Source organism: Schistocerca gregaria, chromosome 2 (assembly GCF_023897955.1).
Source record: "Schistocerca gregaria isolate iqSchGreg1 chromosome 2, iqSchGreg1.2, whole genome shotgun sequence".
Classification (NCBI taxonomy): Eukaryota; Metazoa; Arthropoda; class Insecta; order Orthoptera; family Acrididae; genus Schistocerca; species Schistocerca gregaria.
In genome coordinates this window covers 772,550,447-772,577,114 of record NC_064921.1, presented here as the reverse complement: position 1 = coordinate 772,577,114, position 26,668 = coordinate 772,550,447, and the positions used below count along the sequence as shown (strand labels likewise).

Genomic DNA, 26,668 nt, shown 5'->3' with positions numbered 1-26,668 from the left:
AGTCCTTCCCCATTTTCACTGGCGATAGCTACGCCATAACAGAATTCTATCATTGATATCTTTTCACCATGAATTTTAATCCCACTCTCGAACCGTTATTTTATTTCGGTCTTTGTTTCCTCGATGTACAAAACTAACAAGTAGGGGGCAAAGACAGCATTCTTGTCTTAATCCCTTTTTAAGCTGGGCATTTTCCTCTTGGTATTCTGTTTTTATGGTCCCTTCAAAAATGGTTCAATGGCTCTGAGCACTATGGGACTTAACTGCTGAGGTAATCAGTCCCCTAGAACTTAGAACTACTTAAACCTAACTAACCTAAGGACATCACACACATCCATGCCCGAGGCAGGATTCGAACCTGCGACCGTTGCGGTTCCAGACTGTAGCGCCTAGAACCTCTCGGCCACTCCGGCCGGCTTTGTGGTCCCTCTCGGCTCAAGTATTTGTTATATATTGTCCGTCTTTCCCTATAGCTTATTCTTATTTTCTGAGTATTTGAAACGTCTTTAATGATTTTATATTGCTGAACGCTTTTTCTACATGGGCAAGTCCAACCCATGCACGTGTCTTGATGTGGTTGGTTGGTTGGTTGGTTCGGTTCGGTGAGGGGGGGGGGGGGGGGGAGGGGAGGTGCTAAGGGATCAGACAGCTATGTCGTTAAACCCTCTGTCAAGAGAGACACGAAACAGAGTTGCCGGCGTAAGCCAGAAACTTTATCGAACTGTGAAGGCACCGAAAGCAATATAGATGCAAGGGATCACAATTTAACGAGAGGTGAAAGTACAAGGATCAGGGCGGTATGCAGATCAGAGACCCTCCAGTACCCTCCCCACACCCCAAGATCATCTGTGGCGACAATCATCATCATCCCGCCAGCCACACGGAGGGCCAAGACAGCGACGGAATAAACAATGCCTTCCAGCCAGGAACTTCGTAATCGTGAAAATGAGAAGACTAAAAACATACCAGTCGTAACGACAATAGCAAAATAAGGTGATATATATGATCATGTCATGTGACTTTATTTTTCTCAAGTCTTGCCTGTATTATTACGGAATATCTGAGCATCTGTGTGAGGACTGAAGAGTTTGTGGCAAACAGAGTACCGTATGAAAGTCTACTCGAGTTTTCTGCCGCATCCTAAAATCAGCTTCATTCCGTATTTCGGTGATCCAACTGTCCGTCATCTCCAGGAGAACGCTGCTTCTGCTGCCGAGTCCCCCTGAAAACTCTGGACTCAGCAGTAACGGTCTCCTGAAGATGACGGACAGTTGGCTCGACATAATTTGAATCAAGCAGATTTTAGGTAATGGCAGCAAACCCGAGAAGACTCAAGACTTATCAGGACGGCAAAGCCTACGAAGCCCCAGAAAGCAGCAAGCCGTTCTCAACGGAAAGAAATCTTCAGACATAAAACTAACTTCCGGAGCACCACAAAGGAGTGTTATAGGAACATTACTTTTCAAAATAAATGACCTATTGGATAACGTCTGAAGTTCCGAGAGGCTTTTCGGGGATGATGCTGTTATATACAGAGAAGTCGTAAGGCTAGAAAATTGTAGCGAAATGCAGGAAGACATAGGTTTGACGCATGGTGCAACGGTCGGCAGTTGACGCTAAACACATACAAACGTTACGTATTGTACATAGCTAAGCAAAAAGACTGTTACCGTTGGCCCTACGATTATGCTATTGCAGAACGATCACTGGAAGCATTCATACCCGAACATATTTGGCAATAAGCATCTGGTGCGATTCAAAGTGGAATGGCAACAGCATACAAGTCGCAGGTAAGTCAGACCCCACACAGATTCATTGGAAGAATCCTCGGGAAGTTTAGTCCATCCAGAAGAGAGGTAGCTTACGAAAATCTCGTTCCACGAATCTCATACTGGTCGTCTGGTATTTGTACCAGATAGGATTGATACAGGAAGCAGGAAAGAGCCAAGGACGAGTAGCACGGTTCTTTACAGGTTCCTTAAGCAAGTGCGAAAGCGTCACGGAGATGCTCGGCGAATTCCTAATGGCAGACGATACAATAGAGGTGTCTGCATCAAGTTGTGATTTACTGTTAGCATAACGTTCCTACAAGGGCCTACCAACATAGTAGTCCCTCTCACGCACCATCTCGCGAAAAACCCATGAAGGTACAATTACAGATACTCGAGCTCACACGGAGGCTTACCAACAATCTTTCTTCCCGCGAACCATTCGCGACTGGAACAGGCAAAGGGGAAAATGTACACAAAGTACCCTCCGCCACATACCGTAAGGTGACTTGCGGAGTATAGATGTAGAGTGTCAAGCGCAAGTTCACCACTGCCTCTCTGGATCTTTCCCTTTCCTGAAGGAAAACCTCTCGCCATCTAACGAATCTGTAGTGTTATCAGCAACAACAGGGACTCCATCGACGTAAACGTGCGTGCCTTGGAACCAAATGCGACCATCGTCAGTGAGTTGAGAGAGGATGTTGTGCAAGCTTGGATTCGGATGGATACCCTACGTTTTCTGTTGATGTTTTACTTTTGGTTTACTATGGGTTCTAAGAGAGATTTCAAAAATAACGGATGTTTTCCGCTCGAATAACTGGTTGCACTATATTACGTTGCAGCGTGGAATTTATGAGCAGATCGTATAAGCTCTAGAAGTGCTACGCTAACTAGTTGGCAACTAAACTGACCCGGTCAAGCGAACTTAACACAACCGTCCACAAGCTCATGTTCGATTACTACGCAAATTACATGTTGCGGATCTTGATACTCATCAACAGATATTGATATGACATCTGACGACTACGGCGAAAAAGAAATGATCAGAATAAATGTGCACAATTTGTAAGCTTTTGTAATCCTGGAGAAAGTGCTGAAGCATCCAACGTAAGTTCTAAGACTATTAAAGTCAGAGCCAGGATCAGCTGCGTCTGTACATTTTGAGAATTATGTAACTTTGTTTTTATAACGAACAGCACCAACTACGCCACTTGACGCGGCATTTCAGGTGATATCTGCTGTCGACTGAAAAAGTCGACAAAGCTATGTTTTTTACAGAAGGAGATTTAAATTTTAATCTTACTCGCCCAATCGATGGAACTACCTCAAATTAGTCCAGTGTAATGCTCTGTTCTATAATACTTATTGATGGCGGCGGCAAAACGCAATGGAACACAGCAACATCAGTCTAATTTAAGCTTGATCTCGCTAATGGGCGCCTAAAATTATGATTTACGTTTATTGTTAATGAAAACCAAATCGGTTTTTTTCTTTTGACATCGAGCATCGCACGGGACATCACATGAGCAGGCATAGCAGACTCCGCCTATAAATACATTTAAAAAAGTTTCAAAGACAGTACCTGATTTGTATCTGTACACCTACTTACATCTTCCGCAGCATCACGATCTCCACAACCAGCGTCCTCCACTCCATTGTAGCGCTTCTGTAAGTCGTCAGACCTCTTGCAACTTGTTTGGAAGTCATAGAATAACTCAATTTTGTATATGCAGTTGGGGCAGATAAGCGACGACAAACCATCATCCTTTGACACCTGCAACAACAGCATGCACTTACTGGCCGTATCTCCAGCTACTAAGAAAATTTTAATTTTTCGGCCAGCTCTCTCGCATTTATAAACAGCTCGAAATCTGAAACGGAACAATGGGGAAGGCTTTCGGTATCTTTTTGAACTGTTGATGATAGAACAGTTTATAACTAAGCACTGTTACATAAAAATTTTACATCATACAAGAAATAGCACAACAGTTTGAGGAAGGAAATCTGCTGTGAATACGTACATGTCTGCAGCAAAAGAGATGAAATAATTAGCTGGTAACAGGAACAAAGTTCCTTAATATGTCGATCTTTTAAATTATAATGCTGATATTGAATGATGAAAGCTGCCATACCAGTTTTCTATTTTGAAAGTAACCTATACTGTATCAATTTCTATACTAATGCAGAAGAAATGAATATCATTTTATTAATATAGCCTAAAAGGAAGGAAGATGCCTGTGGTTTTCCTAGATGTAGGAAAGCAACTGCTGGGTGAATGGTGTTTATCCCTGCATATATTTTATGGTGCCCTACGGAGAATCTACGTGTATTTCTCTAGAGAAGAGCTGAGAGACAGTGATTATGTTATTACGCACCATTTTCCATTCTTTACCAATGACAATTATATCTGACACTATTAATAGTGACAGACATTCCTTCTGACAGGGGAAGATCTTTTAAGGGAGATGTTTGATACAGGCAATGTTGTGAAATGCATCATGAACATGGCCCATAGTTGATGGTAACTTACATTCTCAACACTACACATTATAATATAAACATACCTATCATACAATTAACTGGATTACAGTAACAATGTAATGAGTAGAAATGTTTGAAGTTTATGTTGTTTTGACCCATAGTGGCAAATTATATATTATTGTTCTGTACTACCACAACAATAATCCTTTTTAGTCAATAGAACTTTTAACTGGCCCATATGTTTACCTAAAAAAAACACAGCCGTGTTGAATTTGTGAAATTGTCCTAAAAAACCAACACTGTGAATATCATCCAAGGCTGATCAAACAGTTTACCCTAGGTCCAGATAATACACTTATAATGACGGAGTCTCACCAGTTGACTTCCTAGTGAAATAACTACAGTTATTTACATCTGGAGATTTTCTAGTTATTTTAATTTACATTGTCATAAGTACAGAAAGCTCACTCTCAAGCATCCCCCCACTGTTCCTTTTTCTAGTTGTAATCTTGTTTTGAAATTCACAATAATTCCCTTTCAGTAATCATTAACTTTAATGACTCAAAGCTACACTATTAAGATTTCATTACATCAGTGCTATTTTTACAAGACTGACCCCAGTAATGCACTTACAATGTATAACAAAACTGCATTTAAAATGATATGGATGTTTATTACCGAAGAAAGACCAATAAAAAAGGATATTAGTACAGAATTAGTAAGGATTTATCATTTGCAAACCTAAAACATGATCCAATATGAAAGTCGTAAATGAGGGCAGTATAGAAGCACAAATGTGATATTTTTAGAACACACCAACTCAAATACATGAAGCATATTAAAGGTGACAATAAATTACACAAAAAACACAATGGATACCTGAGGAATGTTACAACTAATCACTAAAAATATGGAAATTTCACAAACTGACATATACTATATTATGCATCAATCAATGTACTGCCTACCAATGAGCAAGTGAAATTTAAGTAAAGTCATTATCTGGAACTCCACATGTAAACTGTTGTCATAACTTTTTTTTCCATTGTTATTTCTTGCATAAGAGCTATTGTAAATCAAAATAAAGCATATCTGCTTTCCAGTTTGAGAAGTATTTAATAAATCTTTTATTTCTATATTTCAAATATATGAATTAATTAAAAGCACCAAATGCCAAGAAATTATCTGTACACAAAATGTGTCAGAATAAATGACACAAAACCATGATAGGTAGCAAAAATCTATTTTGCTAATTTCCATGAAACAATGTTACTATTTCTACTAACCAAGGTATATCTAACACTTTAATCTGTATGTAAGCAGAACTAATTTATCAAACAAATAATCAAACACTGCTATATTCAGTTTTCTTATTTATGGTAGTAATATAACAAACAAGTTCATTTCTGCAGCTTGCATGACAAGATAGTGAGAACGTAATTTTCATACATCATGGTGTCAATAACTATTAAAGCTTACTTCCTGTGCCCCAATATATACCCAAAATATTGACAACCTAATACATATATTATATTAAACATTTTTGGAAGGTGACTTAATCATCAAGTAATGTATAGAAAGTACTGCTGTCTTTAGGCATATTATTAGTATGTTTGCCTTTAAAATCCTGCGTGGTATACTGGAATTCATGACAGGCTCTGCATATGAGATGTGGCCATTATTTAAGTAATGACAGATGTGACTTTGTGGCTTATACTGTTTTAACCCTATAAGTATTATTCTGCACTTCCATGAGAAAGAAAATTTAACATTTCCTGTATACTATGTGTACTTCTTGTATCTTTGGATTGATTCCATGAAGATGGTCGTGACTGAAACTCGTCATTATCTGCATTTCAAATAAAAAAAGCAGCTGATGGTCAAACATGCATTTTTTACATATGTTATTGTTTACCAAGAGCTTACAGTTTTGTGTAGAAGACTATGTTATATATGAATGTCAGCTTAACATGATCCCTAACCTTTGACTTTGTCACAATACTTCCATTATCCAATTTAAATACACACACTGTGTACTACAGAAACAATCAAAACAAATTACTTTTGTCAGTACAAAAAAGCTGTATACCTGAATCAAAATCATACTATCCTGTTTTATCTACATTCCAGTCTGCATATCACAAGTGTAATATTCTTCCTATTTTTATAGTGTCATAATTGTACAACACTTATTGTAGGTGGCAGTAGGTTATTATACCCAAAATAGTCCTACATTACAGGGATCTGCACTGAAAAGTCATCTGTCATTTTTAATGACTTGCTCTATGCCTCTTCAATGAGAATTTAAGAAAAATGTACCACATCAAACAATTTTAATCCTCATTTATTTCTAGGATTGCTTTCTAGTGATCTTTTACATAAGATGCAAATTACTTACACATAATTTTTGCACCAAGTGTTTATTTTACCCTGGAAATTTTATTGGGGTTCACATATGTATTATTGACAACAAAGTTTGGCCTAGGGCAAAACTGTTGATTTTTCATTTTATGCAACTGGTGTTTGCCTATCTACATATGAATATGTATGTAAAGTATTATTGTTTCCCCATCCTAAGTATAATACAAATTTAGACAGTCAGAAAAATGGCAATATTATGGAAAGTATAGATTGCTACCCACCATGTTGTGGAGAAGTTGAATTCCAGATACGAAAAACAATTAGCCTTCTAAACAAGTCTGCAACTCATCTCCACTACAGGGTGAGTAGCAATCTACACTTTTCCTAATACTGTCATTATTCCATCCTGTATTTTCCAGTGTTTAAAAGTTAGAAAACTTAACCAGATTCTTTTTCCAACTAATTAATAACATTTCTATATCACTAAAGGCTGCTACTGCAGAAGATAAAATACTTACAGCAGAAAGAACAACTACTGGTGGAGTCCATGTTCTCCATTAACTATTTGTGTGCTGGAATTTTGTGTTTTGGGATTTTATTTTGTACCAAACAGTATTCTTTAATGCAGTAAGTTCCTCCCCACCAGGCTCAAGATAATTTGTTGGAGAGTTTTATAATAGATAGTTTTATTACTTACATTTCTGAGGTTTCTAGTTGTGCCTTCTGTTTGATGGGAGCTTTTCAGCAGAAGACTTAACTACAGCATTAACCCTATTTAAGGATGTCAAGCGAGAGTTCACACAATTATGCATTTTTATAACCAATAACGTTATTGAAAAGTAAATGTGGTGGAAAGGTAGTGTAAGACAGTTGTGTAGGATATGCTGTTATTAACTTTCCCTAACATTCTTAACTCAGTTTTGCAGAATCAATGCTTTACATGATTTTGGTGACAGAAGCTGTATAATTACATGTATACCACTAACAAAAATTTCCAACATTTGACCCTATATGTATGTGCCTTAGGACTTCATGGTAGTTCACATGACTTCCACTCTGGCAATGTTTTGAGCATTCAAAAATAGGAAGAGAGCAAGACCCTGCATAAGTGGCTGTGGGTTCTTGGCCAGGGCAAAAAAAGAGCATTCTATCAGAAACAGGAGCATGACTATTTTTCTCAGCTAAGCCTTTGGGCCAATTACAAATTTTGCTGGCTTCCTCAATACAGTATGGAAAAAAATGTAAACTAAACAGTCATTTGCCTCTATAGGTTAAAACAAGATGGACTTCATAAATGTAAAGAAAGCCAAACTGTGTTCTTAATCAGATAATCATTCCACTTTCATTTACTTGTCGAAATGGACAGATACAAATATTACACAAGGATTTATCTTTCACTTGTGATATGTACCTGACAGCCCCATAAATACGCCATAGTTAAGCTAGAAATTTACACGGTTTATAATAAATTAATAAATGGACAAGAAAGTCAATTTGAGAAGAAAGTACAGTATGTCAAATGATGTCACATATTTGGGACTAACAAGAAATTTAAATGGATGTCACTAGTTTCACACTGTCTGTGTTGATTCAAATAGAGTATTATGTCATATAAACTGGTTTACATGAGAAGCAGGCATGCAGTGTAAACTTGCAAAGAATGCTCTTGATATTATATATAAAAATAAAATGAACATTACTTATTGGCATTTTTCAGCAATGCAAAATCCAGGATGGAATGTAACAATATCATGAAAAGGATGGTTGTTACTCACCACATAGCAGAGATGATGAGTTGTGGATAGGCACACCAAAAAGACTGCCAGAAAATTAGCTTTTGGCCATTAAGGCCTTCTTCGGAGGCAGAAAAAAACACACACACACACACACACACACACACACACACACACACACACACACACACACACACACACGAGATCGCAGTCTCTGTCTGCTGAGGCTGCATGTATGTGTTCCATGTTACAGAATACTTAATGCTTCTGAAGTTCAGGTTTGTTCTAAAATTTGTTATTAACTGTTATCAAATTTTAAAATTACTACTCAATTTTTTTATATTACAGAATGTACAGCAAAATGTTACATTACTTGAGAAATATTATATACTTACACTCCTATTCAGCATATAAATAGAGATAATTCACAGAAACCACATTTATGTTTCATTTTCCAGGTGACATTGTACTTTTTCAAAACTGTATTCAATTTGAGAATACTACCTTTAACTTACAGCTACTATTTTGGCATCAGTTCTTAAATGATCATAAAATGAGTGTCCACTGCCCTTGCTTACATTTTCCTACTTACTGCTTTTCATTTTTTTCAAAAAAAAAATTTTACTGGAGCATATACTGTAGGTCACACTAGAAATTAATTTAGAAATTAACTTAGTTATTGCTAAATTTATCAGTTACTGTGTCATTTCAGTATCGTAACTTTTGTTACAAGTACTAGTGTTTAATATCTGTAAATATTGTAGACTTTTCTACAAAGACTTAGAGCTACATGTTACACTCTCCAAACCATGCACCCCAATCAACAGATAGTTTCAATACCGTCTTCTCCCAGCCTACATGCACTGCTGACAATGGTAATGCATGTTTTATTCATCAGGTTAATGGGTATTATATTCCAATGATATTTTACCTTCTACTCAAGTTACCTCTGAGGCTCACCCTCCTAAAGCTTGATGTTACCGGTAGAAACAAAAATGTGTAATACAGCTCTACACATTTATACAAATTATGAACTATAACCATAGCTGATAAACCGTCTTCCTCCTAAATAATAATGTCTTACTTCCTCTTGAACAGTGTCCCTCTTCCTAGAGATTACAAATAACCATTTTACCTTTTTTTAGAGTTTGTTTGTACTTACCAATGCAGGTTATTTTTCCATGTGGTCAGCTAATGTTTCCCAGTTCAAAGAATATATTCCTTCCCAATCCTATAAGGTAACTAACTGCAGCTGAAGAATTCTAGCTAGTATTTGTTATCCTACATAAGCATCACAGATCTTCATTGTAAACCACAGTCGTCTATATCCTTCACTAGGAAGGATCAATGTATTTTCTTAGAACAATAGGTGTATGACTAATTTTAGTTTCATCCAGTGTGCCAACACGTTTCAGTTTTCATCATTGCAATTTCCATTTTCAACAAAGGAATGCATAAGCAGTACATTCTGTTTTCTGGAAAGTGGCACTGCTGTTACTACAAATATACCAGTCCTGTGCTGTCCAAGTTGATCTACTACGTATATGTAGCACCTGTGCACCTTCCGCAATTTTGTCATGATTATCAAAGATATATAAAATGTATAAATTTTTGAGTAAACTTCTTGGCAGAGGTGTACAGCAAGAGTGAAAATTTTAATACCTTCAAGACGTGGGTGAATCATAAAATGATAAGTGTGTAGATTTTTCCTTCAGCTCTTCTGCATACAACTATTATATTTTGGTACTGTGATGCTACAGGGCCTGTCAAAGGCAGTGAATGAGCAAATATCACACCATTTCTCAAGTTTTCCCTTATGATAATCTGAATTTATGAGCCACTTTGGAGTAAAATAATGATACTATTATGATAAGAGCCATTTCATAACTAAGACTCAGGACCATGTGAATTAGTACGGACCTTTCCATATGAGATGAGCACAGGGTACGAAAATACTTGTACAATCACCTTTCCTCTGTTTTCTTTGGTTTCCCCAGTAAACTTCAAGCAAATGGTAGGAGGGGGCAACAGCTTCACAATTAATGTCCACATACATGCTCTTCCAACTAGCCTCATGATGTATATTGCTAAAGGAGTTACTATCCTGGAAGCAACTACCAGTTGCAAGGTGCCTGTCTAATACTTCCAGGGGCAACAAAAATTTGATTTTCAGTATTTCGTGTAATGACTGAATGAATTTAAAATGAATTAAAATGCTATCATAATATATTCAATAAGAGGTATAATCTGATGATTAGAGTTTAACACAACAAATAAATATTACCATTAGAAAATGTGTGTTTCTCTGGAGGCAGTGTAATTGAAAACATGCAAATACCCAGACTTTATTCATCCAGTAATTGAAAAAGAGAGCACTTAGCAACTACGAACAAACTTTAAGCTTAATTTCAAACCTTTCCTAAACTTTCTCTCACTTTCACACTTAAAGTGAAACATTTAACACATTAACTCATCTGTAATGAGATGTTTGAAGCTGTTTCGTACAAGGGAGTCCGATTCTTTACAGAATCGGTGATTTAAGGGTTTGTCTCAAATGCCCAAAACAACAACTGATAACCTAAATTAAAGCTTGAATAACTCATACACTACTTTATGGGCACATTAGATCAAATTTTATCTACATGTAACTCCTACTCTGACTGAAAGTACCCTTTATCATTCTATCTGTTGTATTCTTACTGAATTTGTTTGACATCATAAAGGGGTCACATTCTCCACTACCACAGATTTATGAATGAAAGTCCAAAGGCTCAATGTCAGTAGTTCGTTTCACTATTTGTCATCTTCCAATGTACATAAGCATTGATTTATTATTCATAGATTACACCAAAGAATCAACTCAGTATCATCTGCATCCAAAAATCTACTCACAATTACGCCTGAAATTGAAAACACATAGATAAGCCATTATTTGTTACTTGCTCAAGAAATGTTACATTTTTATGTCTTTAGATAAATAATTGAAGTACAGGCAATATAATTTCACAACAGCATCCATTTATTTACAATTATTTTGTACAATAACACTTTGCCCAGATAAGGACATGAAAGGAGGACAGAAGCAGGAGTTGAGACAAAATCATGAGTTCCGTGAATAAACTATTGGCTAAAAAAGCAGAAAAGAGCAACGACCACACTTTTAAAAAACACCCCACTTTCGATTAAAATAACAGTTTTCGAAAAAATAGTGATGAATCTATTGCCAAGTCTTGCCCTCAATTAACAATACAATAGGAAAGAAATCCCCAAACAAATGTATTACTACTTTACCAATTTATTATTGGGGAACTTGTAATAAGTAATGATTTAATAAATTTTATATGGCAGTATACCTTATTCAGGCACATAATGACACATTTCACAGGTAATCAACAAAATTTATTACATGAATAATTTCATTTGAGTACATGCTGACAAAATTATTACTAATAATGTAGCAATTTACTTCAAATCTTAGTTTTTCTTCTTTTATGGACCTGATCATTGTCTTCACTCGGTTGTCATCCTTGTTCATTATTATTTTCATCCTCACACTTTTCGATTTTCTTCACACATCTTTGTATTCACTCTGCATCTAATTCTGCTGTGCAAAATCTGTAGAAATCTCACATTTACATTTCAAAGTTAACCTTTTACCACTGCTTCAAAAGGTCTCTGTACTTTTTGGATTTTACATAATTTTGGTTTTCTTGCTCACTACAAAGAGCAAGTTTCTGATGTGTCAATCCCACCTTTTTCTCTCTCTCCGAGAGATGGGTCTAAAGAATATATCCTTTATTTTCCTGCCAATGTTTGATATCTTTTGCGTTCCTGATATACGGTTATTGCTTTGTTCATCTTCTATGAACTGTCTCTTGTGCTTTCAGGTCTGAATGTATTTCTATGATTTTTTTCCACAAGTTCTAGACTCCTGGGTAACCATATTCTTCACACCACCATAGTTCATGGCAGATGGTACATCATTACAAGGTTCACATTCCCTGATGCACATAAGACAGGGCATATTGCTTTCTGGTATTGTGTTATTTTTGCAAGATCAAATGAAAAATCTTACTTTATTTATTATAACCTAATCTATATAGCATCATTAAATATTCTGTTCAACAGTGGTACATATAATCATTGGTAACATGGGAAAATGAAGTTAAACATTACATGCTAAAAGAATTTACACACTTATTATAATAGTTTTTTAATATTACTGATTAGTATTTTGAACAGGCTTCTGTATCTCAGTACTTTTTTTACTTACTTCATAATCCAACAAAGAAAATAGTGGAAACTGCTCCCACTATCTACGGCGATCATAATAATTTAATGTTTCACAGATCGAAAACAAGCCTTTAACTGCATAAGCAATAGCTACATGTATTAAACAACAAATATACAGGCTACACGGAAAAACTAAAGGATTGTAGGATATCACCAAGCAAGGAAAGACAGCATGCCTCATGGTTTGTAGAATGGTTCGCCAGAAATATCGATACTGCATACATTGAAGCCTCCAGTGATGATGCTTTAACACTGCAGTGAAGAGGTCAGTTCCATTAGGTCTTTGTTTTTCAAATACCATCTCCAGAATGTGGCACCTACAATTAAAACCTCAGCAATGTACTCCAATAATTAACAGGAAATGACTGGGGTGCCACTGAAAGAGTTCTCAGATGATCCTTTAGCTGTTTCATGATCAGTCACATAGTACTGCAGTTCCACCTCACTAAATCGTGCTCACATTAAAATAATCAACACACAGCTCAGTCAAATAATGCACCTCAGCACAAGGGGGGTAATCATCCCACAAACACTGTTCTTAGATGATCACAGTCACTGCTAAATGCGTAGGCAAGAATAAGAAACAACCTAGAATTCCAAATTCATTCAGAAATTTCATCATCATCTAGCAAAAGTCTAGAAAACCATTATGGCACATAGAAATCTAGCCATTGCAGTCTTCTTACAGCAGGGCTTTGATTTCAACATACAAGATGTCTGGAACAATCAATGGCAGGAGCAAATTTCCTTGAAGCATTACAAACTAATTAAAGGAAGTGACCAGTAAGTTTTCACCTAACTGACAATACTGGTGCACACTGAACTGGATCAGAACTGACCAGGGCAGATGTGGAGCATTCCTACACCAACATGTTATACAGACAATACAACTTATGTAGAATAATGCTTAAATCAGCTCCACTGTCACATTCTAGGTATGTCACAATCGAACCACATACTGTGTACACTTTCCAGTTCACACTGACTGCAACTGTGGAGAAGACACAAAGTTATGTAAATGTTACAGAATGATGTTTTCTACGGAAGCCACAAATTATTTATTATTGAGATGTACTGCAGCTGTTTGTCTTATTGGAAAACGATGATGAACACAGAACAAAGCCAGGCTTTTTCCTCAACAGTAAGCCACAAGACAACAATCCAGGTTTGAAGTATGAAAATACTTATTGAAAAGCTACTCTACTAGTGAACTGATAGAAGAGAGCCTACTGTGTGGGTTGTCTGAAACTGAAGGAAGAAGACTATGATTAAAATGAAGCACACGTCTCATAGTGGTAATTTTGAAAACCAAAACGTAGAAGGCCAAATAGGGATTTAAAATGCCATAATCCCAAACCAAGAGCACTGTCGTAACCCATGTACCACCTTATTCTGTCATAGGAGTGCAGGCCTTGCCCTAATTTATTCTGTTCTAATTTCGTGTAAAGAACAGTATTTACCATTTGAAGCTTTATGCATTAAATAACAGTGGAAGGTCTAGAGCAGTCATTCCACACCCAGTAAATATTTTTACCACACTGTTTTGATGGCTTGTTGATTTTCTAGGCACACTTTCACATCTTTGTAATAAGTGAAGTACAGAATACGACATCAAGTTCCATGCTGTTCTTCGAATGTATGAAAGAATACATATGCAAAGAAGTTCTGTTTAAGCAAGGCAATGACTGTGGTAAATGCACCATTGCGGGCTATGGTCTAAACTTTATGTGCAAATCATCTGAATTTTACTAAACAAGCTAACAAAAGTCCATAACTGCATGAAGCTATACTACACGGGTAAAATCTTAATTACTCAGAAATATTTTTACTTTTATGCTTCTGTGCATCATTTATTTCAGTAAAATGACAAGATTAGTAAGATTTGTTTTCAGGATTGATAGTAGCTAGACTAGTATGGCACCAACCAGCTTTTATAAACAACTATTCACAAAATGCAGAAAGGAAAATAAAAACCCTCTGAAGTACATTCCTCAATGAACTCTAACAAATTTCATAGGTGATAGTATGGAAAACAACCAGAGAAAAAAAGTTCAGCATATTTGAGCTCTAAAATATGTACCTTAAGAGCTATGAGCACTTGTTCAGTAGGACAGCTGTGTTTTACAGCAATAAAGAACTGTAAGTGCTCTTTATTGCATAGTCTTTTGTTTTGTTTTGGCATGCGCACACGCACGCACGCGCACACACTCTCTCTTGATGATTTTTTTCAGAACTCAATGCATTTCCTGGACCTCTTTTGTTCTCAGCCTCTTACACTTACAACAAGTGATGAGCAGAAATTTTTTCCCAGAAGCCATGTGGGCTTTTTGTGCTATATATGTTTGCTTATGACCTTTTTCTAAAGGTTTTTAAACAAATTAAGATTGTAGTACACAAAGCAGTTATTTTGGCTGCAAACAAAAACAGTTTGTTGCTGTCATCAGTTGGATACTGACTAAGTATTTTACAGAAACCACAAAACAGCACGTGATGCATTAGAAACTACCATCAGGAAACAACACACAAAACTTTTAATCAAAGAGAACATCTACTTCACGGAAAAGACATGATAGGTTGTTGGGTGTAAATGGACACTAAATACACATATGGCTATTAAAGTAGTATACTTCTAGTGTGCCAAGAATTAGCAACCGTATTGTCTTTCATATTGCCTGCCCAGGAATCTGTTTCTTGTCCTTGGCATGACTGAAAATAAGTATTAGTTTAACAGCTACAAATAGCCCCATTCTTCTTTGAGATTGTCCACTAGTCATTGCTTTTCCCTCCCAGTGCACAGATTTATCAACTAATTGCAAAATGTTATACTAATCAAGATTGTGCTGTATTTCAGCTTTATTGAACTACACAAAAAAGGAACAATTCCAATATCATCACTGCATACTAATGATAACATCGGTAACAGTGACATTCACTGACATATCAAAAGTAAATGAAAAATAGCAACAGTATCAGAAAATAACTGTTCCTACTTATATCCTTTACTGCAAGAATGTTGCAAAGCATTTTATATATTAGCTACAAAGGCTACTGAAGGTGACAGAAAGATGTGAGCTGGAGGGAAAGATAGTGTAAAGAGGGAGGAAGGATGGGCACTGATAGGGGTGGTAAATTACGCAAGAGAGCAGCAAATGTGAATGTGAGGGGAGACACCACCAGTAGAGGCAGGAGATGCGAGTTAGAGGGTGTGAGGTGAAGAGTGATCACAGAGTGCATTGGAAGAGACTAGTTGGGGAGGGGTGGGTGGGAGGAGAGGAAGCACAATAGACTTTGAGAAAGGGCAAGTAAGATCAAGGGTAAGCAGACTGGAACAAGTGGGGGGAACAGAAACTTCAGAAAAAAATCATCATGTAGTATGAGAAAGGACTCTGGTATCTGTGGAGAAAGTGCAAGCACAAGGTAATAGCTGAAAGTTATGAGGGCATAGGAAGAAGAAGACCATTTTCCAGTTCAGTGAGCAGGGGGGCGGGAATGAATGAATGAAATATTTAGATGGAAGAGAGGAGTGAATTTTGATCTTTTTCATTGGGGAGGAGGCAGTGGAATAACATTTTCAGGGGTTGTGAGAGACATCTACTATTCAGCCAGTAAGGGGGGGGGGGGGATGATGATGAACATTATCCGCAGGACACGACATCTTTAGAAGACAGGATGAGCCACTGGTTTTTGGGTAGGTGGGTGTGAAGATGACTGTACTTCCTGGGGGAGGGATAAAAGAATCTTGAGAGGAGACGATCTAATGCACCACAGTTCACTGGAAAATGATAGACTTGTTTACCCAGGCAGTATAGGGTGGTATGGGATTAAGTTCTGGGATAAAATTGAGAGAGGAAAACAATGGAACAAAGAGGAATAGAGTCAGATGAAATCAGTGTGTTGAAGCTAAGAATGGTTCATTTTTGTATTTGTAAAGTTTCATGTGTATATGTAAGGGATTTCAATCGGAATCACACAAATATCTACTGGTACTTATCCACTACATATTTGAAAGTGATATTCATTTTGTATTTCTGACTTGCCAAACATACTTATTTTATGACTGATATACATTATAATAAGCTTCATTTTTGTTTAAGAACACCATTTATCTACCAATTTAAAATGAGAGATATTAAGAACACAGTATATTATTACTGTTATTATTATATTTCTTGTTACAAAAACATTACTGTTTATCATAACAAGAACAACAAATACATTCTGAAATAATATTCCTAAAGAGCTAAAAACCTATTGTCATTTTAAGTTTTAAACACACTACCTCTCCCAGCTATATTCTCTTCTAACAACTCTGTATTGCCATGCTCTCAACAATGTAAGATGAAAATAAGTAAATATTACTCAAGGGTGATAAAGATGTTTGCAGCCATATAAATTTAGGGAAAGCAAGGAAACTGCTAAATTTGGGAACCTGATTTCAATGGAGACGAAATCTTTTCATTACTCGCCACTTGTTTTGAACTAACAGAATCAGTTATTCTTTGTAGTGTATTTATGCAACATCCAAACATCACACATTAAAAAAATGTTAACATAGATAACTGTTAATGGCAAACCTCCAAAGATTGGAATTCCAACGCTATGAAACTATGAACCCTCTTCATAATAATAAAGCCTACTAAAAAACTAAATTATGCGGTTAAATCCACACTGCTGTGACTTGAGTAAATACGACACTGTATCCATAGCATAAACTGTTCAATATGCTCTGAATATAGTGTCAATTATTTGTATGCTCCGTCACAAGAGAAAATTACTTGCATAGGTTGGTGCTGTTCAGTTTACGGTGAATCTACTACTGTTGAAAATAGGCAGATATACGCAACTGCAATTACATGCCATTACACGTTGTTTAACAAACATTACAAACTGTTAACAACCTAACGACGAAATCGTTAGCCCCTGAAACGCGTAGTTTCAATCAATAAATCACTACTAGTAAATTGATCATAACCACAGATGAATAATCGTAAATTTGATTGTTAAACTTTTTGGTTAACCTAGTAAGGTCGTAAAGAAATAAAGTGTCATCAGCCTGTGATTGTTGACAAATATGTATACAAATATTTACTTAAATAATCATACACAAAACAAATAAAATAACAAATAACTTAAATATTTTCAATCGCGGTGGGGCTACTACCATTAATCAAAACCATATCTAAAAATTAAAAAAAATACGTTTTTAACATCAGCGTCATCTCAATGACCATCATGCAATAAGGAGAGATAAACATCTCAATGTAATCACCACACTGAACTGTAAATTTGACGGATAAGAATTTCAGACTTTTACAGTAGCGGGGTAATATAAACTTCGTAACAATAAACTCTGCTATTGATACTAAATAGCTTGACTATTTACCGTTAGGCCCCCAATTTGATAACAATAACTACACTAATTATTTACAATTTACAAAGTTCATCCTTGTTACAAACTCTCGACAACGTCAATGAAAGTGATGTACCACTTTAGTTGTAGAACCTGCTTATACTGTAAACCATCACCCACAACGAAAACAAATCCCAATTTACATGAGAACTGTAACGAATTAGATACAGGAACTAAACGTTTAGAGCGAACATTAATGATTCTGAAGTTATATCCTAGATAACATTTACCCACATGCATGACAATGTAAATAAACACTATTCACAGAAGAAATGTCAACGTAAAAACATAACCTTATCACTGCCAAAAACAGAATGGACAAGTAAAAGAAAATATAAAATTGGAAGCAAAACACCCACAAATTATCTACTGTAAACTTTATTTTATATTGATACTCACAATTATGTTTACGCATGCTTGGATTTTCCGAGCGAAATTTCGTCTTTCTGCCAATTCTCCAAATATATCCCACAAACTGTTGGATTCCCATAAACAGAGTCGGCAAGAGCCTTGTCTGAAACGTGGCCCCATCATTTTAAACAACACATTCAATGTTTTGGCTCCACTTACTGCTCTCGAAAAGCGCGCAATTTACTAACACCTCTCCCCAGTCAGGGGCACTCGAACAGACTGAGAGAATAAGCAGTAATCACATAGTGGCAGAGAAGGTGAAATATCTTCCCATTATGTTGCATTATCTCTGCAATTTATTTTTATGGTTTATGTAATTTGTTTATGAGAAAAATAAAAATTACTTTAGAAACAATACTCTCAAATATGAAAAGTTAGAAATGTAACTGATTTGTAAACTGAATTTACAAAATTTGTTTTGCGGAATTAAAGCAGCTAGAAGTAAAGTAGACACACAATACCAGACACTTTTAATGCTGTGGATATAAAAAAGTCTCAAAAAATGTAAAAGGCAAATTATTGTTAATAGGCATGAAAATAATGATTGAATCGTGAAACATATGTATAAACTGACAGAAAATGGCATATTAATCAAATTAACACATTTTCAGCTTTGTCATCGTGTATTATAGTAAATAACAGTAAAATGTCTTCCAGTGTCTTACTTATTTGCTTTAATGAAGCGAAGTTCCTCCAAGAGTAGTTAACACCGGTTTTGAGACACCAGTACTGCTCCAGAAAGTCGTATGGAAACAAACGTAACTAATTCTATTCGAACAAGAAAATTACGAGAAATATCAGTATTTATTAAACTATTTTGTCTTATGCACGACTTATTTTATTACCTACACCCTCTTCAAATATAAATGAAGGTGCTCACTATCAACTCGAGTATTCCGAAGCATCGAAATAAGAAATCATTTATGATGGCAAGAGGAAATTGATAAGTTGCTCAAGAAACTAAGCTCAGCAATTTCTCAATTTGTTGACAGAGAAAGAATGCTGTTGTTATAGTTAACGTATTTCCAGTCTATAATACTGTTTGGAATAAACTTCTGGGCAAACGCTATAGGGACTCAAAAAGTTTCTAAACTTCAAAAATGAGCAGTGACATTAACGCATGAGGTCTCTAACAGAACATCCTGTGGGGGTCTTTTCAAATCTCTGATAATATTTACTATTACAGATCAGTATAAATGTTCATTAATATATTAGTAGCGAATAACAGGTAAGTCCTTCAGGCATGCTGTGACATTCACAACTATGGAAAAAGACAGACCAGAAATTTCCAGCAAGGCTCTTGAAATATCTTGAAAGAACAAGCCACAAAGGAGTTTCTGAGTAACGTAATAATACTATACAATAAGCTCCCAATGACATAACAAAGTAAAGTAATAAAGTACTGATATATAGAAGAAAACTATAAACATTCCTCATAGATCAAACAATTTATAAAATGGATGAATTCTTAGAGTTATAAAGCACCCTGTAGCATGTGACCAGAGGAAATCACATAAGTAAAACCACAATATCAAAAGAAAAAATCTGATACTATTACTTATGAAGATAAAAATTTTCTGCTTTAATTTAAATTGTGATGACAAAAATGAAAAATATTTAGTTATTTATGTCGTTAGGATAAAAAAGTGTACTTTCATTTATTCAACATTTTAAGCATTCACTTAAACTTATGCCAATTGACTGTAGCTTCAGATATTATAAGGAATCAATTGTAATTAGAATACACACACACACACACACACACACACACACACACACACACACACACATATATATATATATATATATATATATATATATATATATATATATTCTACCAATTTAAAATGAGAGATATTAAGAGAACCGTAATATTATTACTGTTATTATTATATTTATTGTGACCAAAAACATTATTGATGATCATAATGAGAACGACATATACATTCTGAGATTATATATATATATGTGTGTGTGCGTGGTTTATTTTTGACAAAGGCCTTATGGGCCCAAACCTTGATTTGATTTGGAACAGTCTTATCTGTGACTCAGCATCTTTGTATGTGCATATGTATGCATGATGTTTAAAATGTTCATGCAGTAGTTTTCTTTCACTTCACTATTCTAAAACATTTAATCTACAGGACCAAAAAAATCAAATCCAACTTTTCTGGATCTGACTTTATTGTAGCCAGCATAAATACATAACAAACATCATACAAAAACCTATGAAGTACAAGAATTGGTTGGTTGATTTGGGGGAGAGGAGCGAGCAAGGTCATCAGTCCCATCAGATTAGGGATGGATGGGGAAGGAAGTAGGCCGTGCCCTTTCAAAGGAACCATCCTGGCATTTGCCTGGAGTAATTTACGCAAATCACAGAAAACCTAAACTAGGATGTCCCAACACAAGTTCGAACCTTTGACTGCACCACCTCGCTTGGTAAGTGTGAGAATTCACGGAATTTTTAAAGATTTCACACAAATCTTAGCAGTCTGAAACAATTCAGTTACTTGCTTGTCCATCCATAAATTACTCACAAAAATATAAGACATGTGAAACGAAATTATTTTTAAAAAATAAGAAAATATTGCAACTGCAATATTATCTCACTTAGGTCTAGATTAATGAGTACTGTCGCTATTTTTCATATATTGTGTACAGACCTTTTTTTACACTGGTTTGCAAACAAATTACACAATTAATCTATACAAAATATTTTTACACTATTCTTTGTATCATATCACAGGTCACTCCAAACACACAAAAAACATCAAAAAGTTTGGTGTAATTGATTTTAAAAAAATTGGATTTTAATTTTTTCCTTAACCTACTTGGGCAATTTTTGTACAATTTGATTCCCTTGTAGAGAATGTTATTTCACGGTTTTTTGTTTGTTTGCTTTTGGAATATATATATATGATCTAGTTGTTGTTCCATGATTTATTTATTTACTTTTTCTTTGCATGGATCTTTCAGAATGAAAGGTTTTCAAAGATATCAGAAATAATATCATAATAATTACAGATACAGAATAAGTTACATATCACAGATGGTGCAGCTTATATCTATTTTATATATTTATTACCTTACAGCTTCTATGCCAGAGATTTACATCAAAGGCATTGACTTAGAGCTCATTGAATGAATATAAACATTCTTCTGCCTGAAAAGGTTTTAATTTGGTATTAAATTCAAACCTCCTACATGTACTTAGGTATTTTGGTGATTTGTAAAACTAAATGAAATGATTAATTTATTAGCTCCAAAGGGTTATTTTGAATTTTTTTCTTTGCAGAAGCAGTTATATTTTGTTTTTCTGTTCTGATCATATACATCACCGCACCAGATACCTTCAGGTGGTTGACTCTTATAAAATGTAATTTAAGTGTACATAAATAATATACTGTTAAGTGTTTGTACTGTACAAACACTTTCAAACAAGAATCTCTATGATCTGTTCCATCGATAAGTCTAATTGCTGACTTCTTTAACAGCGATATTATTTTTAAGTACATATCATCTGCGCAACTCCATAATCCAATTCAATGATCCAGAAAGGGGTAAATGTTTTAACAGTAAACTGTTTTTAACGTTGTGAGCATGTGGAGTTGATCTACTATTCTGTTATTCTGTGCAACGGATTAATCTGAGATGTACCCTTTACCCTGTGGCTCCTGCAAGATGCAATTTACACTCCCCCCCCCCCCCCCCCCCCCATCCACACACACACACACTACTACAGAAGTCAGACAGACGCTCCTAACGTTCTAAAGAGAAATGCCTGAAAATCTTTCATCAATAAATATCTTCTGGAGTCGTCCGCTGTAAGGAAATGACACAAAAATTCACAAAATTTATTACGTAACTAGTGGGATACTTGGGTAGTGGAGTAGTGCTGGTTAGTGTAAGAAAAGCATGAAACTAACAAAAATTATTATTTATTTTGCAAAAATTCTGAGAAATCACATCGGCACTTTGAGTTATGACTTGAACAGTTATATCCTGGTTCTTTTCGGAATGTAAAGTTACCTCTCAAGGATAGGATTCGCTAATGAAATTTCTATACAATGTTTAAGATAGTTATTGACTTGGCAAAATGGCTGAGAGGCGTGCCTATACAACTTGAATAATTATTCTTCAGAATGTTGCTAGGTACATTCGAGGCTGTCGTGTGTAAAATGCAGTGAAGTGTACTGTTGTGGAGGAAATATGGGGCTCGCAATAGCTGCAGTGCACAATAGCATAAGCTGCGATGGCTGCTGTCTGCGCCACTCGGTGCTGACAAATAAGGTAACTCTCTTTCTATCTGGATTGACCTTCGTGAATCAAACTCTCACTATCGCCTTGATGAAGTCAAGGATTCCTATTCGCCCCTAGTCTGACTATTGGCGTGGTACACCGGTCAGATAAGCAGTCCACTGCGATGCCACTCTAAAATTCGCTCGCAGGCATTTAACTATAACTCTGTCCATTCACACCATACAATAAGTGTGTCGGCCAACACAGTGAACAATGCTTAATCACAAGGACTCAATATAGAGTCGCACTTCGATTCACTCTCGACAGAGGTGCTCTCCCAGTGAAGTACTGAGGAGAGACTTGTTCCTTGCTCCAAGAGCGACAATGGAATTGCTCCTCTCCACGCCAGACGTGAAGGGGTATATCTTTCGGGCTCTTCCATTACTTCTTCAGCTCAAGGCGTCAGAAATATCGTCTGCCAATCAGCATTGCTCTTCTAAAACGGGAGAATGACGTTTCGTTTAAGGTGACCAACCCGGAAATCTGTAGTATCGGCGTTTAGCGTTTGCTGTCTCCCTGTGAAAATCTCTGAAACTGCGTGCTATGTGTAAAGAATGTGTAGATTGGATGCTCCCACCCAATGTAGCGGAATTAGCTTTTAAGCCAAACATGGGGTCATTGCCCCTTTCACTCCAGCACACGCTGTCTGCTCCACGTTTGGCCAAGGTTGACTCATCCTCTGAAGGGACTGGCCTCTTGGTGTGTGGTCTGCCTCTCTCGAACTAAAAGCTCCTCTGACCGTCGTGTCTGGAATGTATGTAGCCTCGAGTATTTCAACCCTGGTGTGCACTTGTTATTTGCATGTCGTTTACATGAGTTCATACAACACTGACTTTACCTTATCGAGTTCAGGTTCGAATGAAGCGTCTTGATGTGCAGAATATGATTGTGAGGGCGGAATACATAAGCAATGAAGGTCAGGAGACCACGACGTCTTACAATGTTTGGCTAGGAAATACCTTTGTCAGCTGGCTAAGGAGATTTAAGGCAATACTAACTTTCCCACAAAAACGTTAAAGTGGTTTGTCCACTGCAATTTTCAGTGAGATACACAGACAAAAATTTACAGTGGCCCCTTTCTGTTGCCGAGATATTGCATACATTATTTACATTGGTATGGTCGAAACTGCATGTTTTAAGTGCCAGTAATTGTGATTTAGTGACATTCATCTTGAGGCAGTGATTGGTGAATTATTTTGTTAATTCTGTTGCCCCATTAGTAGCAGAAGATTCTAGCTCCTTGTATTCCCCACCTTAGAATAAGATCTATATGTTATCCACGTAACTTATAAAATGGGAGTCAGTGAGTTGTGCAGTGTCATTAATGTATGTGACAAAGAGGAAAGGACCAAAGATTGAGCCCTAAGATACACATTGTACTACTGTTTCACTGAAGGATTTAAAATTTCCATTTTTTCATCTATGTTGTTTGTCAATTGAGTGTACTGCTTACAATTTAATTGTTATGTTGCTATAAGACATACATGGTGATTGTGAAAAGATAGCCACTCAGACTGGCAACACGAATGTGCATTTCATGGCACTGTTTCAGCATCACAATCGGACTCATCTTAATACAGCTGTCAGGCATAGTAACATGAGACTTGGGGGTGCGCTGATGACAGAAGGCATGGGTCACATTTCAGTGGTGTTGGTGGAGTCTATCAGCAGGACAGGTTTCACTAGACATGGCCTGCACCTCAACAGGTATGGGAAGGTTAGTTTGGCAAAGCTTATAGGTGACAGCATAGGTGGGGTTGGTGGGATCACTCATGGGAAAATGCCGGTAGTAGTGGGTGTTAGAGGTGCACCTGTTTTTAGATTGAAGTCAGCTGATAGGTATTCCTGCTTAAGGGAAGTCTCTCTAACAAAGGAACCACTTTCGACAAAGCTTAGGTATCCGAGTAATGAGGGAATTAGTATATTTCATCAAAATATACAAGGTATTAGAGATAAAGTTAGTGAACTGCTTATAGATGTTGACTCTGAAATTATTGGTATATCTGAACACTTCTTAAATAAGGTGATAATTCAGAGGCTTCCCTTACCAGGATACAGGTTGGCTGGCAGCTATTATAGGAGCTCTTTGCGGTGTGGGGGAGTAGCCATATATGTGAAAAACGGCATCCCATTTGAGTCAATTGTTGTTTCAAAGTGCTGCACTGAAAAGGTGTTTGAATGTTGTGCAGGTGTGATAAATTTAGTGGAGCTAAAATTCTAACTGTTGTTATTTATAGATCCCCAGACTCCGATTTCACAACATTTTCGCTAAAGCTAGAGGAGGTTCTTGGTTCACTATAAAGGAAATACAAAAAGTTAGTTATATGTGGTAATTTCAATATTAGTTGTATAAATGATTGTGCAAAGAAAAGGATGCTGGTAGACCTCCTTAATTCATATAATCTTATGCAAACTGTATTCTTTCCAACGAGAGTGCAAGGATACAGTACCTAGACAACATTTTTGTTCATTACTCATTACTAAAAGGGCATTCTGTTAGCAAAAAGGTGAATGGCCTTTCAGATCATGATGCACAAATTTTAAGTCTAAAAGATTTTTGTGCTGCAACACATGTTACATATAGTTATCAACTGTTTAGGAAAGCTGATCCAATTGCTGCAGATACCTTTGTAAACCTTATCAAGAAACAAGAGTGGCAAGATTTTTATGGAGCTGACACAGTAGACGATAAATATAATGCTTTCCTCAAGACTTTTCTCATGCTCTTTGAAAGTTGCTTTCCAATAGAACGTTCAAAACAGGGTACTAGCACAAACAGGCAGCCTTGGTGGCTGACTAGAAGGATAAGAGTATCTTGTAGAACAAAGTGGCAATTATATCAAAACGTTAGAAACAGTCAAAATCTAAATGTGGTATGAAGATAGAATAGTTAAGTCTCAGGATAAAATTAAAACCATATGATCAGTCGCAAATGAAGTGGCTGGTCTGCAGAGACAGGTCGAAGATATAGAATCAGTGCATTGTGTTATTGATAAATCACATATATATACATTATTTAATAATCACTTTCTGAATATAGTGGGTGAACTAAATAAAAACCTAGTCCCAACAGGGAATCATATAGCGCTCTTAGAAAAAAGTGTTCCGAGACTGTTACCTGAAATGCTCCTCCATGATACTGGCAAGAGGGAGATTGAGTTAATAATTAAATCACTAAAGACCAAGAACTCTCATGGATACGCCGGGGTATCTAGCAGAATACTGAAGTATTGTTCTACGTTTGTTAGCCCAGTACTTAGTCATTTCTGTAACTTTTCCTTTAGGAGTGGTCGGTTTCCTGACCGATTAAAGTACTCAATAGTGTAGCCACTTTATAAAAAGGGAGACATTGATAATGTTGACAATTTTAGACCTATTTCTATGCCACCGGTGTTTGCTAAAGTTACCGAGAAGGTTGTATATACAAGGTTACTGGAGCATTTAAATTGACATAATTTGCTGTCAAATGTACAGTTTGATTTTAGAAATGGTTTAACAACTGAAAATGCTATATTCTCTTTTCTCTGTGAGGTTTTGGACAGATTAAATAAAAGGTTGCGAACACTAGGTTTTTTTTTTTAATTAGCGAAGGGTTTTGACATTGTTGGCCACAAAATATTACTGCAGAAGCTGGACCATTATGGACTAAGGAGAATAACTTACAATTGGTTCGCCTCTTACTTTAAGAACAGAAAGCAGAAGGTAATTCTCCACAATATTGAGAGTGGTAGTGCTGTTCAGTCCCAATGGGACTGATTCCCTGTTGAGACTAGGTTTCTATGTAGTTCACCTGCTATATTCAAAAAGTGATTATTAAATACTGTACATATATGAGACTTATCAATAACACGGTGTAAGTTCGAGAACCTCTTCTCGATCCCTGTTCAATAGTCTGGGAATTCTGACAT

At 36.2% G+C, this 26,668-nt stretch overlaps 1 protein-coding gene across 2 annotated transcripts in view; it reads right to left on the bottom strand.

Annotated features, from left to right (window-relative positions):
- The window catches only part of LOC126335004 (uncharacterized), a 69,879-nt gene extending 51,173 nt beyond the window's left edge, over nt 1-18,706 (bottom strand). Inside the window, exons 1-2 of one of the 2 annotated variants that reach the window (XM_049997832.1) lie at nt 18,447-18,706; nt 3,379-3,543 (exon numbers count right to left, since the gene is read on the bottom strand). In XM_049997832.1, the coding sequence (XP_049853789.1) occupies nt 3,379-3,543; nt 18,447-18,581 (300 nt within the window). In that variant the 5' untranslated portion in view covers nt 18,582-18,706. Of the gene's footprint in view, nt 1-3,374; nt 3,544-18,446 lie in introns of those variants that run through there. The other variant, XM_049997833.1, reaches the window with a different exon arrangement.
- Between the last annotated feature and the right edge of the window lie 7,962 nt (nt 18,707-26,668).